The sequence below is a fragment of the Pipistrellus kuhlii genome, unplaced genomic scaffold, assembly GCF_014108245.1.
Source record: "Pipistrellus kuhlii isolate mPipKuh1 unplaced genomic scaffold, mPipKuh1.p scaffold_m20_p_15, whole genome shotgun sequence".
Classification (NCBI taxonomy): domain Eukaryota; kingdom Metazoa; phylum Chordata; class Mammalia; order Chiroptera; family Vespertilionidae; genus Pipistrellus; species Pipistrellus kuhlii.
Genome location: NW_023425460.1, coordinates 16813293 through 16834143, shown reverse-complemented (window position 1 = coordinate 16834143; position 20851 = coordinate 16813293). Strand labels below are relative to the sequence as shown.

The window sequence follows — 20851 nt, the reverse complement described above, 5'->3', positions numbered from 1 at the left end:
TCTTTCCATCTAACCTAGTGACAATTTTGTTTCAGAAAAGTAGATGCTAAGGTTTAAAATGACCTCTGAAATGTCTAGGCCTATTAAAGTGAGCCAAAAAAAAGATGCAGAAAATTTTATTTTTTTATTTTAATTTTATTGAATTTATTGGCATTACATTGGTTAATAAATTAAGTATATAGGTTTCAGGTGTACAATCTTTAATCCGTCATCTGTGTGTTGTATTGTGTATTCAACACCCAGTCAACTCTACTTCCATCACTATTTATTCCCCCTTCAATTTCTTCTACCTCTTCCCACCCCCCTTTCCCTCTGATAATCACTATTTTTGTGTCAATGTATTCTTTTTTTTCTTTGCCCAGTTCCTTCATCTTTCCACCCATTCTCCCAATCTCTCCTTTCTGACAGTTGTCAGTCTAGTCTCTGTCTAAGTCTATTGTGTTTGTTAGTTTATTTTGTTCATTAGATTCCACATTTAAATGAAATCATATGGTACTTATCTTTTTCCTGACTGGCTTATTTCACTTAGCACATTGCTCTACATGTCCATCCATGCTGTCCCAAAAGGTATGATTTCCTTCTTTTTTATGGTTGAGTAGTATTCCATTGTGTAAATATACCACAGAATTTTTTTTTTTAATCTACTCATCTACTAATGTGCACCTAGGAACTTCTAAATCTTAACTATGGCAAAATACTTGCCATAATATTACTTATGAGGGTGCCATAAAAAATAAATCATTAGCATTATTTACAATAGCCAAGATTTTGAAGCAGCCCAAGTATCCAACAGTAGACACATGGATAAAAAATCTGTGGTGCAGTTACACAATGGAATACAACTCTGCTGTCAAAAGCAAGAAGATTCTCAACCCTAGTTACTATGATTATCATTTCCATTTCATAGATAAAAAACTGACACACAGGTGTGTTCACTAAGTTACACGAGGCTTTACAAATGTTAAATGATGCAACCACTGTATGAAGTGAATGTAAAGCTGTGCTCTTATCCTCTCAACTTTCTCAGACTCACCATGTATCAGAGTAAATCTGCAAATGGCTTTCCGAAGTTTTAATCTTCTTTTCATCTAAACTGAACTGGAACTAACACTGAGATATCAAAAGATAAAAATGATAATTCCCTTAAATGCCACCTTAGCTTTCTTATAATTTATGATCAAGAATTTGTACTTTTCTGTTTCATTTATTGTAGAAACATCAAGACACTTACCTGCCAAGTCAAGTGGAAACTGCAGCATGCTCCAGGTCCAAATACAAAGGATGCCATAGACTAGGCCAGGGTTATTCCTAGAATGCAGACACATTTTAAATTAGCGATTAAGATATGATCACATGCAGAAAAGAAAACTCTTTTCTCTTTCTTCTCATATTTTAGTATACCCTAATAAATCTTATTATATATTGCTGATATTATAAATCCATGAAAAATCCATGCATAATTACAATGGACTAATGTAAAAAAAAAAGGGGGGGGGAGACACAGAGTCAGAGAGGTTAGCCTTGACCACCACATTTGCCAACATCTTTGTGAATTATGAAAAATCCTAATTGCTGCCTTTACTTTTACAAAATCATGTCAATATTAAAGGAGAAAAAAGATGGGAGAAATGTTAGATGTTGACATGGAAAATCAGGGGGCTGATTTGAAAAAAAAATTCAAGGAGAAAAAGTGAAAATTGTTCTAAGATCCCAAGATTTAAACTTTAAAATACATCTCAAAAGCGCTACATGATGCCCAACAGTTAAAAGCTCAGCATTAAAAGAAAGCTATCCTCAGTTGGAAAACAAGTGGGGAGATAAATCCAATTATCAAAGATTTACACCAGATTTTAGAATGTAAGTCAAGGAACATGACTGTTTTATATACCTCTGTATCCCCAGTGCCTAGAACAGTGCCTGGCCAATCATAAACACCAAATATCTATAGAAGAAACTTTTGAATGTACAAAAGAAGGACCCACACTTAGCAAATAAACAAATGCCCTAGATCTAGAAGAATAGTGTGTAAGACTAAAGCCATAAAGAAGTTACAAAAATACAAAACATATTTCAAAGTATCAAAGTCACCTTTTTAGCAAAAATTCAAATGAAGTTATTAATTTCAGGATAGTGGTATAATTACAGATCTTGTTGCCAACTACCTTGTCAAGGTGGAGTTTTCAGATTGGAGAAAGAGAGAAAAGTATCAGAGAAGAGTAATTGAAACCGAACTGCATGAAGTGATTGTAAGGAATACCTTTAAATGTTTCAAGAATTGAGTGGCTCAAAAATTAGATCTCAAAACTCAGAGAAAGTTTGTAAATGAGAATTCTAAGCCATCATTATCTGTCTTGGCAGTTAATGGTGGAGACAAGGTTGGTGACACACACACACACAAAAAGTCCTGACTTTCAAAACGAACCAGGATTTCTTAAACTACAAAAGGCACACTTACTATTAATCCCTAGTTAGATTATATAGGACTATTTAAAAGATTTCTGAGAGCTTTACTAGGAATCAGCACAAGTAACCTGAGAATAATTAGCACTCCGCTATGATTATTTTCTCTCTCTTTCTTTTAAATAGAAGTAGGATTACCAGGTAGGTAATGATATATAAATTAATCATTGACATTGGGATTTTACCAAAGCTTATAAAAAGCCTCTCATAGTGTTCCTATTAACAAGATTAAGAAATATGTTGGGTTTGAATATAGTTAGATGGAGTCTTAACTGTGTAAAATGACTCTCCAAAGGAGCTCTGTAATGGGTTGCTGCAGGCTCTGCCTTTGATCCTGTTCTACTTCGTATTTCATCAATGACTTGGTTGCTGACATTGATGGAAGGCTTCCCATATGCACATATGACATGGAGGTTGGATGGGAAGCTAAAACTCCAGGAGACACAGTCAGGATCCCAAAAGATCTTGACCGGATAATATAGAATAGGATAAAAGAGGTAGCGTTTCACAGAAGCAGTCATAAAAACACTCAAATATTTTTCCTTACTATTATCTAATTATGAGTGTACAGTGCTACTTGATTTATGATTTTCCAAAATCAAGTGCAATCATAAGTTGCTTTACAAAAAGAATAAAGACTAGCATTTTAAGTGGAAATACCTAAGAAACACAGTCAATTACTTTTCCTTCTTTGCAATGTCAATCTCTTTTTATAGTAGACCTTCAACAAGTACCTGAATTTTTAAACAATTTTGCTTATAGTGTCTGAACTATATTCAGGCAGTTTTCTAAGTGTTTAACTCTATGATCACACTTCATCCTAATACCAACTCTACAAAGTAAACTCACTATTTTTTTTACTTGACCAGTGGGGAAACTGAGGCATACAGAGTTGAAGTAACTTATTTGAATTCATGTGATTATAAGTGTTGGGTAAAGAAATCAAAATTAAATAGCTGGTTTAAACATCCACCCTTTTAACCACTATACTATAATATTTACATAAAGGAAATGGAAAGTTTTACTCCTGTTCTATTGTACAATGTTCAGAACATATCTGAAATATTATGTGTTTTGCTTTGTTTTATGAAGAACAATTAAAAACTTTTTGGTTCAAAGGAGAGAGACAGTATGATAGATAACTCAGAGCCATGTGGAGTAGTTCAAGAAACTGAAAACTAGAGAAGATTCTTTTCAAACGTTATTTCATACATTTAAAGGGCTATCATGTGGGAAATAAATTAAACTTATTTCTTGTGACTTCAGAGAGCCGATTCAGGTTAAAAGGTCTTCAGTAGCACCTATAAGAATCCAAATTTCTTCACAATAGAGGAAAATTATTTCTAATAATATTAACTTAAAATAGAATAACCTGCTCCTGGGGTAGTGTATTCTCTGTTAGCAAAAATTTCAAAGAAAGATTGGACAAAACTTATTGAGAAATTTTTGGAAAAGATTTTATAATAGATGTAAAATAGGTAGTCACTTTTGAAGTTTCTTCTAATCCAAAACTTCAATAATTCTACCAATAACTCATGTACAATTTTTCTTCAAGGCAGCAGAAAGTGATGGGGAAGCATAAGCTCTAGTACTAGGTTGCTCAAGTTCAAATATTAGCTCCACCCTCACCAGAGAAATCTGGGCCTCCAATCCCAGACTGATCATTAGCTAGCTACATGGATATGAAGAACTAACTTAATCCCAATATGCTATACTATTGTATATTCATCTTTGATATGAAGGTAATAATAATAGCTATTGTATTTTATATGATAATTTTATTAAGTATGTTGCTTAAATATATTAAATATATAAAGCTCTTAGAACAAAACTCCGTAAAGACTATGAAAGATCACTACAAGTTAGTTACTGCCTTTATTTTCATTTGAGCTTGAGACTTTGTCAACTTCTCTTAGCTGTCACTGTTAAGTTTAAAAAATGATGGAAATGCCTATCCAGGATGGCTCAGTGGTTGAGCATCAATGTATGAACCAGGAGTCATGGTTCAATTCCCTGTCGGGGCATATGCCCGGGTTGTGGGCTCAGTCCCTAGTGTAGGGCATGCAGGAAGCAGCTGTTCAATGATTCTCTCTCATCATTGACACTTCTATCTCTCTCTCCCTCTTCCTTCTCTCAGAAATCAATAAAAATATTTTTAAAGTGCAATATATGTTTAAAAATGATTGAAATGATAGTATCTACTTCATAGTGCTATTATAAAGACTAAATAACTTATTAAAACTAAAACCCTTAGAAGAGTACTTGGAACACAGCAAGTAATAAATAAATATTATCTAGTAGTTATATTTTTATTATGTGAGCATTCTTCTTAAACTCTTTGTATTTTAATTTTATTATACATAATAGGGATAAAAATATACTAACCGTAGCTCTAAGTAACCCAAATTTTAACCCTAAAATAATGAATGCATGTTTTTTGCATATGCAAGTTTTATCTGAGCACAAACAAAACATGGGAGAATGTGTGTGTTGAGAAACTTATTAGTAAAGTTATTAAAATAACTTTAAAAATGATGGCCAGATAATTTTTGAAGCAGATAAATTTGTATTATTAAATCAAACAGTAAAAATTACTCAGAAAGGTTAGAATATAAATAAATCACTGAATTTAAATGGCAAACACTCAAAAAATTGTATAGGAATTTTGGAGTGAATTTGTCCAACATTGTCTGCATTGTGTAACTGTCTCCCGCAATTGTCTTGCCCCATTTTCTCATGTGTAATCTGTCTCCATAAATGTCAACTGAAAAGCATGTAAGCAGACAATGGACTCTATTCATAAAGAGACAAAGGCTCTAGAGTCGCATAATTGTAGATGTGAGCATCACTTCTATATTTGGAAAACTGAGTGGATAAAAAACTGGAATTTGGTGCATTATATATATTAAGTGATAAAAATAAAGTCATGCATTGCTAAATTGCTTAGCTATTTCTTTTTGGGAGTGGAAATATTTCTGTAGATAGGAGAAAATCAGTGAATAAAATCCATCTTGCTTTTACAAACAAACCCTTTTGGAGGTGGATGATAAAGGAGATAGAGAAAAAAAAACACAAGAAAATTAAACATTAATTTAGCCTGGAAGAAATGTTTCACCAAGCAAAAAAAGCCAAATAAAAAGAAAATAGTGTAAACATAAGAAAACCCTCCATTGTGAGGTCAAATACTCACAGTAAAATAACAGTAATGCTATTGGAACAAATTTGTTCTTTTTAATAAATGATCTGTGCTCAGAAAACACTGAACAGACTGATCACCAAAGATGTAATGACCGCTTAACTCTCCCCAGCAGTGACATTGAAATTCAGACTTTTAAATTGTTAGAGGGTTGCTGTAGCAGAATGAGAAAGTCAGCAAATCCTCTCCCCAACAAACATACCTAACACTGGGCAATTTGTTTTAAAAAAAAGAAACAAAAAACACTTTTCATCTCTGGAAGTCAACAAAAGCAAATAATAAATTGAGTTACATTTATTCATGAAAATCTAGTAGAACTTTAGTTAAAAGCAGCGGAGTCTGAGGCACTCTTGCCCATGGGATGTTTCCATATTCTTCCAGCTTGGCTATGTCAAAGACAATTTGGACACAGCTGAGTTAATAAGGCAAAGAAGATTGTATTCAAGACTGGTGCAGTAGGGGAGAAAGATTAAATTCACCCTCTTCCTTCCTTCTCTTGAAACAAAAGACAGGAGAGATGTTAAGCACTGGGTGAACTAGTTTAAAATTCCTAAAGGACATTAAAGAGGGAAAAGCATTGTACATTTCAAATTACAAAGCACCTCTGGTCAATGTGGTTCAGAGATTAAAGTGTTGGCCTTCCCTGGCATCGAAGGGTCATGGGTACCATTCCTGGTTAAGGACACTTACCTGGGTTACAGGTTAATTCCTGGGCCTGATGGAGGTACATGCAGGAGGCAACCAATCAATGTGTCTCTCTCACATCAATCTCTCTCTTTCTCTCTTACTATTTCCCTCCCTCCTTTCTATTCTCTCTTTAAAAAAAAAATCAATGGTAAAAATAGCCTTGGATGAGGATTAACAAAAAAATCTTACAGAGCATTGTTGAGAAAAATTAAAGAGCATTTTAATAAAATATGAGATAGTTAATGTCTTCCATAGATTGAAGAAAATATTAAGATGTCATTTATTCACAAATTGGTGCTTAGATTTAAAATAGTTCTTATCAAAATTCCCACAGATTGTTTTATAGAATTTGACAAACTGATTATAAAACTTTAATGGAAATACAAAGGACCTAGAGTAGCTGAAACAATTTTTAAGAAGAACAATGTTAAAAGACTTACAGAATTCAGTTCCAAAACTTACCATAGCACTTTAGTAATCACAATAATGGGGTACTGGTATAAAAATGGACATATACAGCAATGGAACCCAATAGAATATCCATTAAAAAACAAAACAAAAACTCTTACATATATGATCAGTTAGCAAAGATGCCAGAGCAATTTAATAGAGAATGAGTAGATTATTCAACAAATGGTGCTAGGAGAATTGGTCCTAGCTGGGGGGGAAATAATATTGGAATAATGCCCAAAACAAAACAAGACAAAAATGAACTTAGAACCTTACCTCACACTACCTCCCCCCCAAAAAAAAATAAGTCAAAATATTACAGAGGAGAATATATCTAATTTTAGGTGAGGAAAATATGTTTTATAATAGATATGATACCCAAAGTACTACATAAAAGAAAAAAATAGATATATGGGATTATATCAAAACTTTTTAAAGTGTTCTTCAGATGACATTAAAGAATAAAAAAAATATGTATACTGGGAGAAAACATTTACATTTATACATATAATAAAGGATTTGTATCCAGAATATATAAAGAACTAATAACTCAATAATAATAAAAAATAAATCCAATGAATAATGAACAAAAATTTGAACAGGCACTTTACAATGGAAGATATATGAAAGTCTAATTAATCAGTATATGGAAAGATGCTCAACAGCATTAGTCATTAGGGAAATATAAATTAAAACCACAATATGATCCTACTCTGAACCCACTACAGTGGTGATTACCAAAGACTGAAAAAAAAGTGTTATTGAGGATGTGGGGGTAGGGGGAGAGGAAGGAATTCTCATTGTTGGTGGGAATATAAAAAGGTACAGGCACTTTGGAAAAGTTTGGAAGTTTCTTAAACGTTAATCATGTACTTAAATAAAACCCAGTCATTCTACTTCTAGTTATCTATACAACAGAAATGAAAACAGATCCATCCAAAGGCTTGTAAGTGAATCTCATAGCAATATCATTTTTAATGCAAGAAAATAGCAATACATGTATATTGACTATGAAATGGATAAGTAACATGTGGTATATGCATGGGATACTATTCAGCAATTTAAAAGAGGCTAACTACTGATACATGCAACAATGTGAACCCCAAAACATTATGCTATGAGAAAACTAGTCACAAAAGACTACTATTTCATGATTCCATTTACATGAAATGTTTTTTTGAAAACAGAAAGCATGTTGATAGTTACCTAGAATTGCTAGTGGGAGTGAGAATTGACTGCAATAAGGAATCTTAATTCTGGTGATGGTTATATAAATCTATACGTTTAGTAAATATCATTTAACCATTGAATTATAATAGTTGACTTTTATGCTATATAAAGAAATTAAGAAATATTTGCAGTATGTAAACTTATTAAAATAAGGCAGATTAGCTTCATATGGGCATAATGAAGTAAATTGATTTAGGTCAAAAAATTAGATTTGAGATTTTAGTCAGGATATAGGGAAGAGGTAGATATTATTGGAATGTACTTCCATTGTAAAATGTCATTGCAAGCTTTTTCCTAATCAGTCCAAACTATGGAATAAAATAAAATAGAAAATAAAATACTGTACTAATATAGATAATGCTAAATAAATTAAAATGAAGTAGCCTCCTTTGATACTACATATAAACATCCTTTCTGTGTATACTAAATTTATTCTTTGTGATTGTACTGTTGAGACCACAGGGAAAAGCTATGCCATAATGGGAGGGGGGTAAATCTTTGAAGAAAGGGGGATTACTAGTGTTAATTCTTGCAATATAGATGGGCGCTGAGGTGAAATCAGAATTTGTGAGGTGAGTTTTAGGAGAGAAACAGCTCTAGGTTTCTAGGTTCTTTCTGGGCCTTGATTTTGGAATCTGAGTAACAGAAACATGCAGGAATGGAGTAGAGACTACAGAAGTTCAAGGACACAATGCAGTTATATAAAAAGTAAAGTTACTTCTTTACTTTTTATATAACTGCATTGATCATGAAACCTGAAAAGAAATTTAAAAACTGAAACCATGGCATAATTTATTTGATACTATCTTCAGGACATGATATAAGCTTTAAATGGGGGTGGGGGGGGGAGATTTGTGAAACATTCTGATCAGAAGAAATTGAAATTGCCTCAGTTTAGATAGGATTGTATATTCTTTTGCTCATCACTTGCTCCCCAATATCTGACCAATACATTGCCTGGCACATACTAGATAATCAGTCACAGAGGATGGAAAAATGAATGTATCATTTTTGTATAGCTCCTGAATACCCTATTTCCTACTTAATATCCCTCCCACCCCTCTTGATATTTAGCATTTATGTGTTTATTTCTATAGAGGTGTAGTAATTATATTTATATTCTCATGTTCCTGTCTCAGTACCTGTAGTTATTTATTGTGTTTATGTTCTTGGTAAGGATTTCTTTGTGTTTTCTTGTAACTCTATTGTATTGTGTCCTTGTGTATCTGAAAATTAGTTATATGATAAAAATCACTGACCCAGTGGAAGTTATTAAAGTTACAAAACTAAAATAAACATTTTGAAGATATTGGATCAACTTAGATTGTATTCTTTTTAAAATTATATGCCCACTTTTTCTTATAATGAGGTATAAGAAAAATAAGTATAGTGAGACAAAAAATGATCATGTAAAAGTAACCTGTGGTTATAGATATACTTTGCGCTATAATTGGGGTATTAAGTTTTCTCAGTTAGTGCATTTTGTTCAGCTTTATATTTTGTTGTTTGAGAAACATAGCATACAGTAAACTGTAGCATTAACAGCCAGCCACATTGCAATTTATTTTTATAGCATAGTGCAAAGCAAACCAAGCTGAAAGTACATTCAGGCACTGAGATTTAAATCCCTTACGGTAAGAAAGTAGTTCCATAAACAGATGTGATCATGGATTCTGAGTTTGTTTGCTTGTGGCAAAAATAAAGTACCAACTCAATAAGTTTTAATTTATAGGCATCTACTCCAGAAAGCCTTGGGCACTTTGAACAAAACTGACTAAAAATAAAATTTAGTAAAATGAAACCTAATATGCCCCATTCTCCATTCACACCAGGGAATATAAATTTCCCAGCGGGGCAGGGGAAAGGTTTTGCCAAGTCTCTTCTAGGTGCTTTCTTGGAATTATAGCTGTGCTGTGCTCTGGAAGAGGATCTTGCTACATTCCTGGACACCTGAAAATGTGAAAGTACAGCTAGTGGCAGTCATCCATCTCCAGAAGATGTTTAGGTAACCATGGTTCTGTCTAACCTGTGGTCCTGCAGACATGCAGAGCTTTTCTGTCTCACTCATAGGAAAAATTATTTGCCCCCTTTCTCTAGCAGAAACCTCCTTTCTGTATTAAAGTCTGCCACTGTCTCTATCTCTATCTCATCTCCACTGGGCTTGTACCCAATATGTATCTGCACAGCATCAAAGTCTGTGATTCAACCATTTGGCATATAGTATACTAAAAATCCTTATTCATGCAGAATAGAAATGATGGAACAACGAAACAATTGTGTGGGCTCTGACCTTGTAGAGAAGGTCTTTTCCCAGCAGGGCCTTTCACTGCTTACCTCACAGTTTTTTCTGCCAAGGTCTCACTTGTGAATTCCAGAATGTCAGCAGCTGTCCCCACAAACAAAAGGAGAAGTTCAGAGAGTTGGTCTCGAGTGATGGTGCCTCCAATAGGTAGAAGCCATCTTCCAATTATTAGCATTAACAGGAATGTCTGATGGAGTCCCAAAGTCCAGTCTTTCTCACACACGGTAGATAAGTTATTTACAAACACTTTGGCCTGTTTAACAGAAATGCCATACAGACAAAAGGATTATGAGTTGCCACCTGGGAGAGAGACACTTCTTCACCATGGCTTTCAATCAAGAGTTAGCTTCCCTGGAAGGTTACTTTCAGAGGATGATTCTTCACTTACTAAAGAAAGTAAAAGTCCTTTTACTGAACACTGAAAGTTTTTAAAAAGCTAATGTGGTCCTTGAAATGAGCAGCTTTATAACTAAAAGTAATTGAAACCTTACATTCGCTAGTGGGGTTCTCCTGAATGATACTTAGAGACAATTTTATGATGTTTTAAAGATCATTTTTTACTTTATTATTCTCTGTAACTAAGTATAACACATAGCAATTATTTTTAATTTTTTTAAATCCCCATGTTAAAATTAAAAAATTCCCTATATTTTTTTCTTTCAGCAATTTTAAGTCTGAATTTTCAAATCTGGGGATATATTAGCATGATACAAACATTCTCTCTTGTTTTTATTGTTTTAAAGCACTATTATATCAAATGAGAAAATGTAATGTTTAATCATTACTTAAGTGTAAATAAAGAGAATAACTATAAAGTTTTTTTCTGAATATTTGACATGCTATTCAAAAGTTCAGAAGCTAACAATCACATTATTTCCTTCCTTTATTCTTGGACTCTAAGGAAAATTTGCATTCCATTTATGTATTCTGGATAATATTTCTTGCCCACTTTACTTCTAAAAAAGTTTTTAAAGTATATCATTGACCCTAAAAGTTATAATATTTTGAAGACTACAGAGCATAAGTCTCAAATGAATTGGATAGTGATTCCAACTGATTTATGCAGTAATTTAACTATGTTTGTGCAAATGTGTTTATCTCTTTAGATTACTTGATGATGTCAAGTGCAAGGATAGAGGGAAAATGAAAGAAAGTCAGAATGCTAACTTGATCGAAGCCATGTATGAAGATCAATAATCTTTCATTTGCACACTTCTTTATATTTCTTCTTTGAGACTTCACATACATGTTATTTATTTCTTACAGGGACCATACTAGCATGGAATATATTAATATTTTCAATTACCAGATTTAAAAAAAAACAACTGAGATACAGAGACTTAAGTGGTTTGTTCAAAGTGATATTGGTAAGTTGTAATTCGAGCTTAATTAGAACCCAAGGCTAGTTCTATTAAACCTCACAGAATCAATAGCCTATCTTAATGTTGAAATCTGGTTCAATGATAGAGGCCTTGGCCTTAAGTTTCTCCCATATATTATTTTCTATAGGGCCATGGTTAGTTTTCAAAATATCATACATGTAGTCTCTCCCATATATTATTTTCTATAGGGCCAAGGTTAGTTTTCAAAATATCATACATGTAAATAACAAAGAAGTGATTCAATTTTGGCTGGAAATCTTTATTTTATTAATATGAACACCTAAAACAATGAAGGGAAGATCCCAATCTTATATAATCCCTGAACAAATATATATATCTCACTTTATACATATATTGTCTAACCTAAGAATTAAAGGTTTGTTAATACTGCAAGTTAAACATATATATATATATATATATATATATATATATATATATATATATATATACACACACACACACACACACACACACACACGTGTGTGTGTGTGTGTGTGTGTGTGTGAGTAAATATACAATATTCATGCACAGGAAGAGGGGGGGGTTGTCCCTCAGCTCAGCCTGCACCCTGTCCAATCTGGGATCCCTCTCACAATCCAGGACTGCTGGCTCCCAACTACTTGACTGCCTGCCTTCCTGATTGCCCCTAACTACTTCTGCCTGCCAGCCTGATTATCACCTAACCACTCCCATGACAGCCTGATTGATGTCTTACTACTCCCCTGACAGCCTGTCCCTCCCAACTACCCTCCCCTGCTGGCCATCTTGTGTCCACATAGGGGCAGGATCTTTGACCACATGGGGGCAGCTATCTTGTGTGTTGGAATGATGGTCAATCTGCCTATTACTCTTTTATTAGATAGGATGGAGGCCTGGTGCCTGGGTAGGAGCCAGCTGGTTTACCCTAAAGGGTGTCCCAGATCAGGGTGGGGGTTACCTTGGGTTTTGGGGTGGCCTAGGTGAGGAACCTATGGCAGTTTGCAGGTTGGCCACACCCCCTGGTGGCCCAAGTAGAGGCCTTGGTATCTGGGATTTATTTATCATCTACAATTGAAACTTTGTAGCCTGGAGCAAGCCAAGCCTTCTGCTCACTCTGTGGAGGCACCCATTTCTCTGGGATTTATTTATCTTCTATAATTGAAACTTTGTAGCCTTAAGTGAAGGACAAAGCAGGCCAGGGCTGCAGAAGCTTGACTTCTTTCATCACTGGGGTATCCCAAGCCTTCATCCTGCTCTCTCCATGGCCACAGCCATCTTGGTTGGGTTAATTTGCATACTTGCTCCTGATTGGCTGATGGGCGTGGCTTGTGGGTGTGGGTTTGGTGTAGCAGAGTGATTGTTAATTTGCATATTACCCTTTTATTAGATAGGATATGCCTATTATGCATGTTAACTATGTTTAATTTAACCAAAAAATACAATTATTTCGCAAATTCCTGAGTCAAACAAACAATGAGCAAATTTCCCTAGAACAAGCTGAAAGGTGTGGAGCGCACTATCCTTGTTAGGTGAGAAGCTTTGCTAGATCCTTTTAACATTCTGTGGGGAAGCTCTTACCGTCTCAATGAGACTGTCACCTCCATGGGCATCTTCACTTGACATCAGAGTTTGATTGAAGTCTTCTTTGCTACTGGCATTCTGTGATATTTCTTCAGATTGGCTACCACAATACTAAGAATTTTGTAAAAAGGCAATATATCAAAAAAACAACAACCCACAAAGATAAAATTAAAAATAGCTCCAATGTATCTAAGAAATTATGAGCAGAGATATGGAATTTAAAAAGTATGGATAAACATTCCCAAAACCCAGATTATATGCTTGAGATAGAAAAACCACTTTTTAATAGGTCAACTATATGTCTTATTGTTCCACAAGTCTATGAGGATGTTGACTCTCTGAGTTCATTGTAGAGAAATGTAGAATTTATAGATTGATCAATGGGGTTCCATTTTGAACCCTGGAACAACTGTAAAATAAGCTAACAACCAATGACAACATTAAAACATACATGGTCAAAGCATTCATTCTAAGAGTTTGTTTCTTGTCCCAAGAAGCCTCTTTTACCTAAATACAATTTTGCTTAAGTAGATGATCCAATTATTTTTCCATCTTGCCTATTAAGCACTGAAACAATAAAAAAAATTAACATTAACCCACCAAAATATAGATTTGGCTGATGGGTGTGGCTTGTGGGTGTGGGTTTGGTGTAGCAGAGTGATTGTTAATTTGCATATTACCCTTGAGATAATTTAGTGTCAGCTTAGAGGTCAATTTAAGTTTATAGAAATTTTTATAATAGACCTAAAATAGATTTGTTGTTCCTCCTTCTTTTTCCTTAATATTGCATGTAAATTTCTGCAAGTGAGCTGTGCTTGATTTTTATCCAGCCAGATGCTGGAAATCTGAGGTAGAGAAAGTAAAAGAGGAAAGAGGTGGTACTTGAAAAATGTAACTGTACCCATGATTATTTCATAAATGGTTAAAAAATATATAATGATAAGGTTTAAGATTTCTTTAAACAGCTGCAGGGCTAACAGATTTTTGAAACACACTCCACTACCACTCATCCATGATCACACATTTGAATTTTGAGAGAAACTATTTTTTAAATATTAAAGCTGTAAGAAGTGAATTTTTCTTAATTATTCTGGATACTTCATCAATCACTCTATGAGCTCTTTTAAAAGTAGAAAATATAGTCTGTTAAGAGGCTATTTTTTTCCTATCTTCCATCAAAAGTACTAGTATTATGGGTGAGATGACAACAATAATTAAGAAAAATAGCCATGTGCCATATCTCTAAGAGTAAAATACAACTGTTTGCACACTTTTTTTCTAATATTGCCAAGGCTCTGAGAACAGATAAAGATAAAAAATTAATAAGTTACTTGAACCAAGTAACAAATTCTAATTGTAGTATTGTGACTCTAGTTAAAAACCAAAAATTTGACCAAAAAACTTTAATTTTTTTTTTATATCCTTGTCACTAAAACTCCATGGACATCTTTTTATTTTAAGGAAGTCACCTGCACTGCAGTATAAGATAACTTAGCAGCAAACAGCTGTCATCCATATCATGACGTTATAACCAACCGGAGTCCCTCTCTACTCTCATAATTCTACTTATAATACATTGATGAGACTTCCCTTTAAGTGGCAGCTGTATTAGGACTTTAAAGAGCAACTGGTTTGACTTCTTAAACCTAATCTGACTTTATTGTTTTTATAGTCATCTTGTTTACATCAGCACCATGTATGTGAGTTCAGGTAGATGACCTGGGTGCCAACAAACCACTTTTTTATGGTTCATGTTCTAAAAACTCTTATTAGCTTCAAAAATATTCCTTTGGGTCAAACCAAACTGACTCCATCAAGACCAGCAAGTTTCCATTGCTTTAACTTACCACTTCATAAGTAAGCCTAAGAGGTAAGGTCATAATTGTTGTCATAACCATTTTGTTTCCATTCATGCAGACCTTGTCAGATTCAGAAATAAGAGTACATAATTGATTGTCCAAGAGGAATGTCTGCCTGAAGTAGGTCAGAATGTTTTCCTAATGCCAAGTCATAGGTTAGAACATTTAGGATTCAAAGTAAATGGAAAAAGTGAAAGGAAATTAAATTACTCTTTCCCATCAAGAAGAATTTAGATGATTTTGATGGTAAGACCTCTAAAACATGGAACACATAACTGAGAAAGGCAGTGTGGTTAACCGAGTCGGGGTCAAGCCATAGGTTGTAAGCCCTAGAAAGCTGTTGATTAGCTGCATGGCCTTGAGAAAAGTACTTAATCTTTTTGAGTCTTGGGGTCCTCGTCTATAAAACAGAAGTGCATATACCATGCTGAACTCATGTAGTTGCTGGATTTATAAATGAGAAAACATACCTGAAAATACTTTGACATAAATAGGAAAAGTGATTATTATTAAAACCAACATTTCTTAAATGAATGGACAAAGAGAATTCCTTTATTCTGCCATTTCTTATCTCTTTAAATGCAATTCCAATATATTTTTGTCTCTTTTTTTCCCCCTCAATTTTTTTCTACCAGGTATTTCCATCTCTACCCACCCTGCCCAATCCAATCTCTGGGCATTCACTTTAATTCCTCATGTCAATAAGAGTTGATTTCATTACTACTAAAGGCCCAATTTCTTTTGTAGTATGAAAATTAGAGAGGTACTGCCGATGGCTCAAAAAAAATCTTTTTTTATTAAAAAGAGAGCTTTTGGTTGCAGGCTATTTGTTGTAATGGGATCTGACTGGTATATCAATTAACTGTGCCATACACTTATATTATAAAAGCATTTGGGGAAATGAATTGTTATTGTGGATGATAGCCATGTCATATTATAGAATTGGATATGAAGGGGAAAAATGATTCAAATCGTGAACTTATTTCCATACCCCTGAAAATAGTAAGTAGTAAGAAAATTCAAACAGTCCCCTAACTCCCTATGGCACAGTTTTTAAAAGTCATGATAAATTGAACCAACCAATTTACTGTTACAGAAATACTTTTTCTACAGGTATAGAAATATCCTATCACATTAATATTTTTTTAAGCAGGAGATTTAAGGCAGATAGATGTTTTCCTTAATGCCTGTATTATTGGTACATGCTTGTGGAATTTTTCAAAAGGAGTTCACAGAGCTAACTTCCCTTCTGTATGCCTAAAATTTGGAGTAAGTATTTTCTTTCTATGTTCCAATATCTAAAACATATATAGGAGACCTACTTTTGCTATAAAATGATGAATGCCAACAAATAAATCTACTGAGGGGGAGGGGGAAATTCTCAGATCTTACCTAACATATTTTATTAGTGAAGGTAATAAAATAATATTATATCATAGCTATCGTTTATCTGTAAAACATAGTCTTGTAGCCAAAACCGGTTTGGCTCAATGGATAGAGCGGCGGGTTGGGGACTGAAAGGTCCCGGGTTCGATTCCGGTCAAGGGCATGTACCTTGGTTGCGGGCATATCCCCAGTAGGGGGTGTGCAAGAGGCAGCTGATCGATGTTTCCAATTCTCTATCTCTCTCTCTTCCTCTCTGTTCAAAATCAATAAAATATATTTTTAAAAAAAACAAAAACAAAAAAAACAAAATCATAGTCTTGTAACCCCAACCCTGAAGATGTGAAGTCTAGGCTGGTGTCTGATGGATGCTACTAACGACCTGTGTGGTGGTGTACAGGTGCATTAATAAGAAGAAATAGCTGAATCCAGCCTAGAGCCTGCTGCATAAGCTTGCCCACGTAGGAAGCAACTTACTTAAAAATTAGAACCTCTGTGTGTATACACTAGGGTCTCCGACTGAAAGCCATTGTTTATTTTTTAGTCACTGTGGTTCTAATACCTATGGTCCACATTTCCTCATGGCGGGTCTCATGAGTCCTCTTCTTTAAGGTTATTTTGGGTCTCTACAGCAGATTTCCTATTTCATTAAAGCAGCTCATAGGGCCCTCAAAAGTGAATCTCCTGTAATCGTCTGTATTTAAGATAATCTCACATAGGCCCTCCAAATTTGATTGCATTTATATAGCATGGTACAGATGATGGGGCTTGTTTTTGTTCTTGTGGTTCCTAAAAATGTCATTTCGTTGGATGCCAGATTATGGAGCCCTGCACATTCTTAGTCCCATATAGGAGCTCATTGACCCTGCAAAGGTTAAAAATAAATTTTTACACCATCATGTAAAACTCTAGCATATTGGGGGAGGCGGTGTCTTAGGAACAAATCCTAATACAAATTGTTAATTAATTATCTAATCTTAAATTATCTAATCTTAGTGAAGGTAATAAAATAATATCATTGCTATAGTTTATCTGTAAAACTATTTACTATTTTTATTGATTTTGACAGATTATGAATTTGCTTCCATTTGTTGATTACCTCTTTTTATTCAGTTCTTAATAAATCCAGTTCCTTAGAAAAATACATCTCTGACACAAATCGGATTAGAATATGAAAGCAGTTTATTGCTGAATGTTTCACTTTTCTACTTTCCAAAAGGATGTACCTGGTTCCCATGTTGCACTTCAAGAATCCACAGTGATGGAACGATGTTAATCAGATACACAAATATGGCTGGTGAAAACCTGTGAAAGAGGGGGGAGGATAGTTCAGCTTTTACAAAAAAAAAAAAAAAAAAAAGGAAAGAAAGAAAATAAATGCACATCCCCTGACCACAGTGAGTCAAATCTTTTCATCTCAAGTGTTTACTTCAAAGGGGGAAAAAAAACATTATGTGATTTCTGCCATATGGATTATAGAAAAACAGAGTAACTGTAAAAGGCACTAGCAGCTGTCATTCTCACTGAATTTCTAATCCAATTAATAGACATTAATTTTAATATGGTTTAATGAGGCACTGCCAATTAATTTCAGGCACAAAGCACGATATTTTGTATTTAATATGTTCTACAAAAAGCAAATACAGCATGAGTAAATCTTCTTGGATTTTTTAGCATTGCAATTTCAGGGGCATTAACTACATTTTTCAACATTAACCTGGAATTCTGAGAGCTCAAATAATAACATCCTGCTAAAACACAAAAATCAGATGATAATGAATAGAAATGAGCAAAATCAACTGGCTTTATCTGTATCTGCTAAAAATACACACAACAACAGAGGAGGGGTTTTATATCTTTTTAAAAGACTATATTCATTACTAGTATTTTCTGGTTCAAAATTCAGAGGGCTATACAAAGAGTAGGCTTTAAAGTCATTCACAGGTTCAAATGCCAATTTTGACCTCTCAGTTTGCATCCTAATCCAAAAAATGAGGACAGTCAGTGTGTTAGTCAGCTTGGTCTGTCATAACCCAATCCCATGGGCTGGGTGACATGAACAGCAGAAATTCCCTCCCTCCCAGTTTTGAATATTGAAAATCCAAGATCAGGGTTCCAGTATGGTTGAGGTTTGGTGAGGGCTCTCTTCCTAGTTTGTAGATAATCACCAAATTGAATTTTTATTTTAGATTGGACTCCTATGGACCATCTCAAAGTCAAAATTGTAAGTAAACGTAATTTTATTAAAATACTTAAGTACACACATATACTCGTTCAAAATGACCTGAAAATAGAAATGTTAATTGCTCAACAAGTAGAATTATCTGAGATGTAATACTACTAAAACTGTACTATTATATTCCAGGAGAGAAAAGTGAACAAATCTAAATGGAAAAGAACATTTAGAATGGACTCTTTTGAAGGCTTTCATCCCTTTCACTAATATCTTTCATTTTATGGGGAGAGGAAGAGAAGAGGGATATGACAACGAGAGCTCTTTAAAAATAGTCAGTATTTAATATAGACACTCTTCCTCCTTTGATTTCTTGTGAAATCCAATTTTGAAACAAAAGGTTATTGGTCACCTTATTGAAATCTGACTTGGAAGATGGCTGGGATGCAGAGAGATATCAAAAGCCTCCAGTTTGAACATGCTCTTAAGAAGGAAAGAAACAATTAATTTTTGACCTTCCATATCAAAGGAAACATCAGGAGAGACTATTTCCTTTGTGAGATAGGGAAAGGAAATAAATTCTAGTCAGAGGGACAGTTGCAATATGTAAATGCTTGTTTGGATACCTCTAATGTTAGCTAGACTGCAATTTTGTTGACCCTCTTGAGACTGATTTTGGGATTAACTCCCTGACAATATGTTACAATAATAATCTAGTGAAACCATATATTGAAAACATAACAGCTCTTGAAAGAGGTTAAAAATAAAACAAACAATTACCTATAACATTTTCTTTTATTTTCATTTTCTTTTTAAATGTTTTTTTCATTGATTTCAGAGAGGAAGGGAGAAGGAAAGAGAGATAGAAATATCAATGATGAGAGAGAATCATTGATCAGCTGCCTTCTGCATGCCCTCTAATGGGATCAAGACAGCAACCCCAGCATGTGCCATTGACTGGAACCGAACCTGTGACCCTTCAGTCCACAGGCCAACTATCTGCTGAGCCAAACCAGCTAGGGCCCTACAACATTTCTATGTATAACATTTATTTCTAAAATTGGAAAAAATACTATCCTGTTTCAACTTATTTCCTCTAACTTGAACTCTAGTTATATATATATATATATAGATATAGATATAGATATAGATATATAGATAGATAGATAGATAGATAGATAGATATAGATACACACACACACACACACACACACACACACACACACACACACCCCACACACACAAACAAAACAAAATGTCAAGATCCAAGCTTTTCTGTGTACAGAAAATCTAAATCCCATAATCTGATATCCTAAGCTTCCATTATTTGGCTTTATCTCCACTTCCCCTTCCGCTTCCCTTACCACATCCTATCAAGCTGAGCTACTTGAAAGGCACTGTGTAGATCCAACCTGTTATGTATTTAAAACGAACAAAACAAAATGTTTTGGAAAGTTGCCCTCAGTTCATTGCCTCTTCATTAGACTATTTGCCATGAGTGAAAAGGGGGTAAAGAAGGAATTACCTTGAGGTCTCAAGAATTAATCATATTTAAATAATGAGTGTCAGAGTCCATGGTTTTTCTCATCACATTTCCCATCCTCTTAACCCAATATGTAGTACCATGTACTGATGAATAGCAAATCAGAATCAGGAGCTCCCTTTTCTCCTTCCTCTCTGTCTAATTCCCAGTAGCAGGCTGTAGCAATTGTACAACTCAAATTCTTAAAAATAAAAAAAAATATATGGAGAAAATAAAAGCCTCTATTACCTAGAAAAATATTAAAATATGTTATTTTGACTATGAAAAATATATTTCAGCCATCTATGGTTTGTTTGACCATGGGTCCCTTTTTTTTTTTTTAATATATTTTATTGATTTTTCCACAGAGAGGAAGGAAGAGGGATAGAGAGCTAGAAACGTCAATGAGAGAGAAACATCAACCAGCTGCCTCCTGCACATCCCGCAATCAATGTACATTGGTTGTGTACATGCGGGATGTGCTGCAACCAATGTACATGCCCTTGACCGGAATCGAACCCAGGACCTTTCAGTCTGCAGGCCGACGCTCTATCCACTGAGTCTATCCACTGAGCCAAACCGGTTTCGGCGACCATGGGTCCCTTTTAAGAATGAAGTGCTCTATGCTCCTTCACTTGGTTAATCTA

The 20851-nt window shown here is 34.3% G+C and overlaps 1 protein-coding gene across 1 annotated transcript in view; it reads right to left on the bottom strand.

Moving 5' to 3' along the window:
- Positions 1-20851, bottom strand: part of TMEM26 (transmembrane protein 26) — a 40945-nt gene that overhangs the window by 6099 nt on the left and 13995 nt on the right. The window contains exons 2-5 of the mRNA XM_036438389.2: positions 17736-17814; positions 13265-13378; positions 10358-10578; positions 1232-1308 (exon numbers count right to left, since the gene is read on the bottom strand). Coding sequence (XP_036294282.1) covers positions 1232-1308; positions 10358-10578; positions 13265-13378; positions 17736-17814 — 491 coding nt within the window. The remainder of the gene's footprint in view (positions 1-1231; positions 1309-10357; positions 10579-13264; positions 13379-17735; positions 17815-20851) is intronic.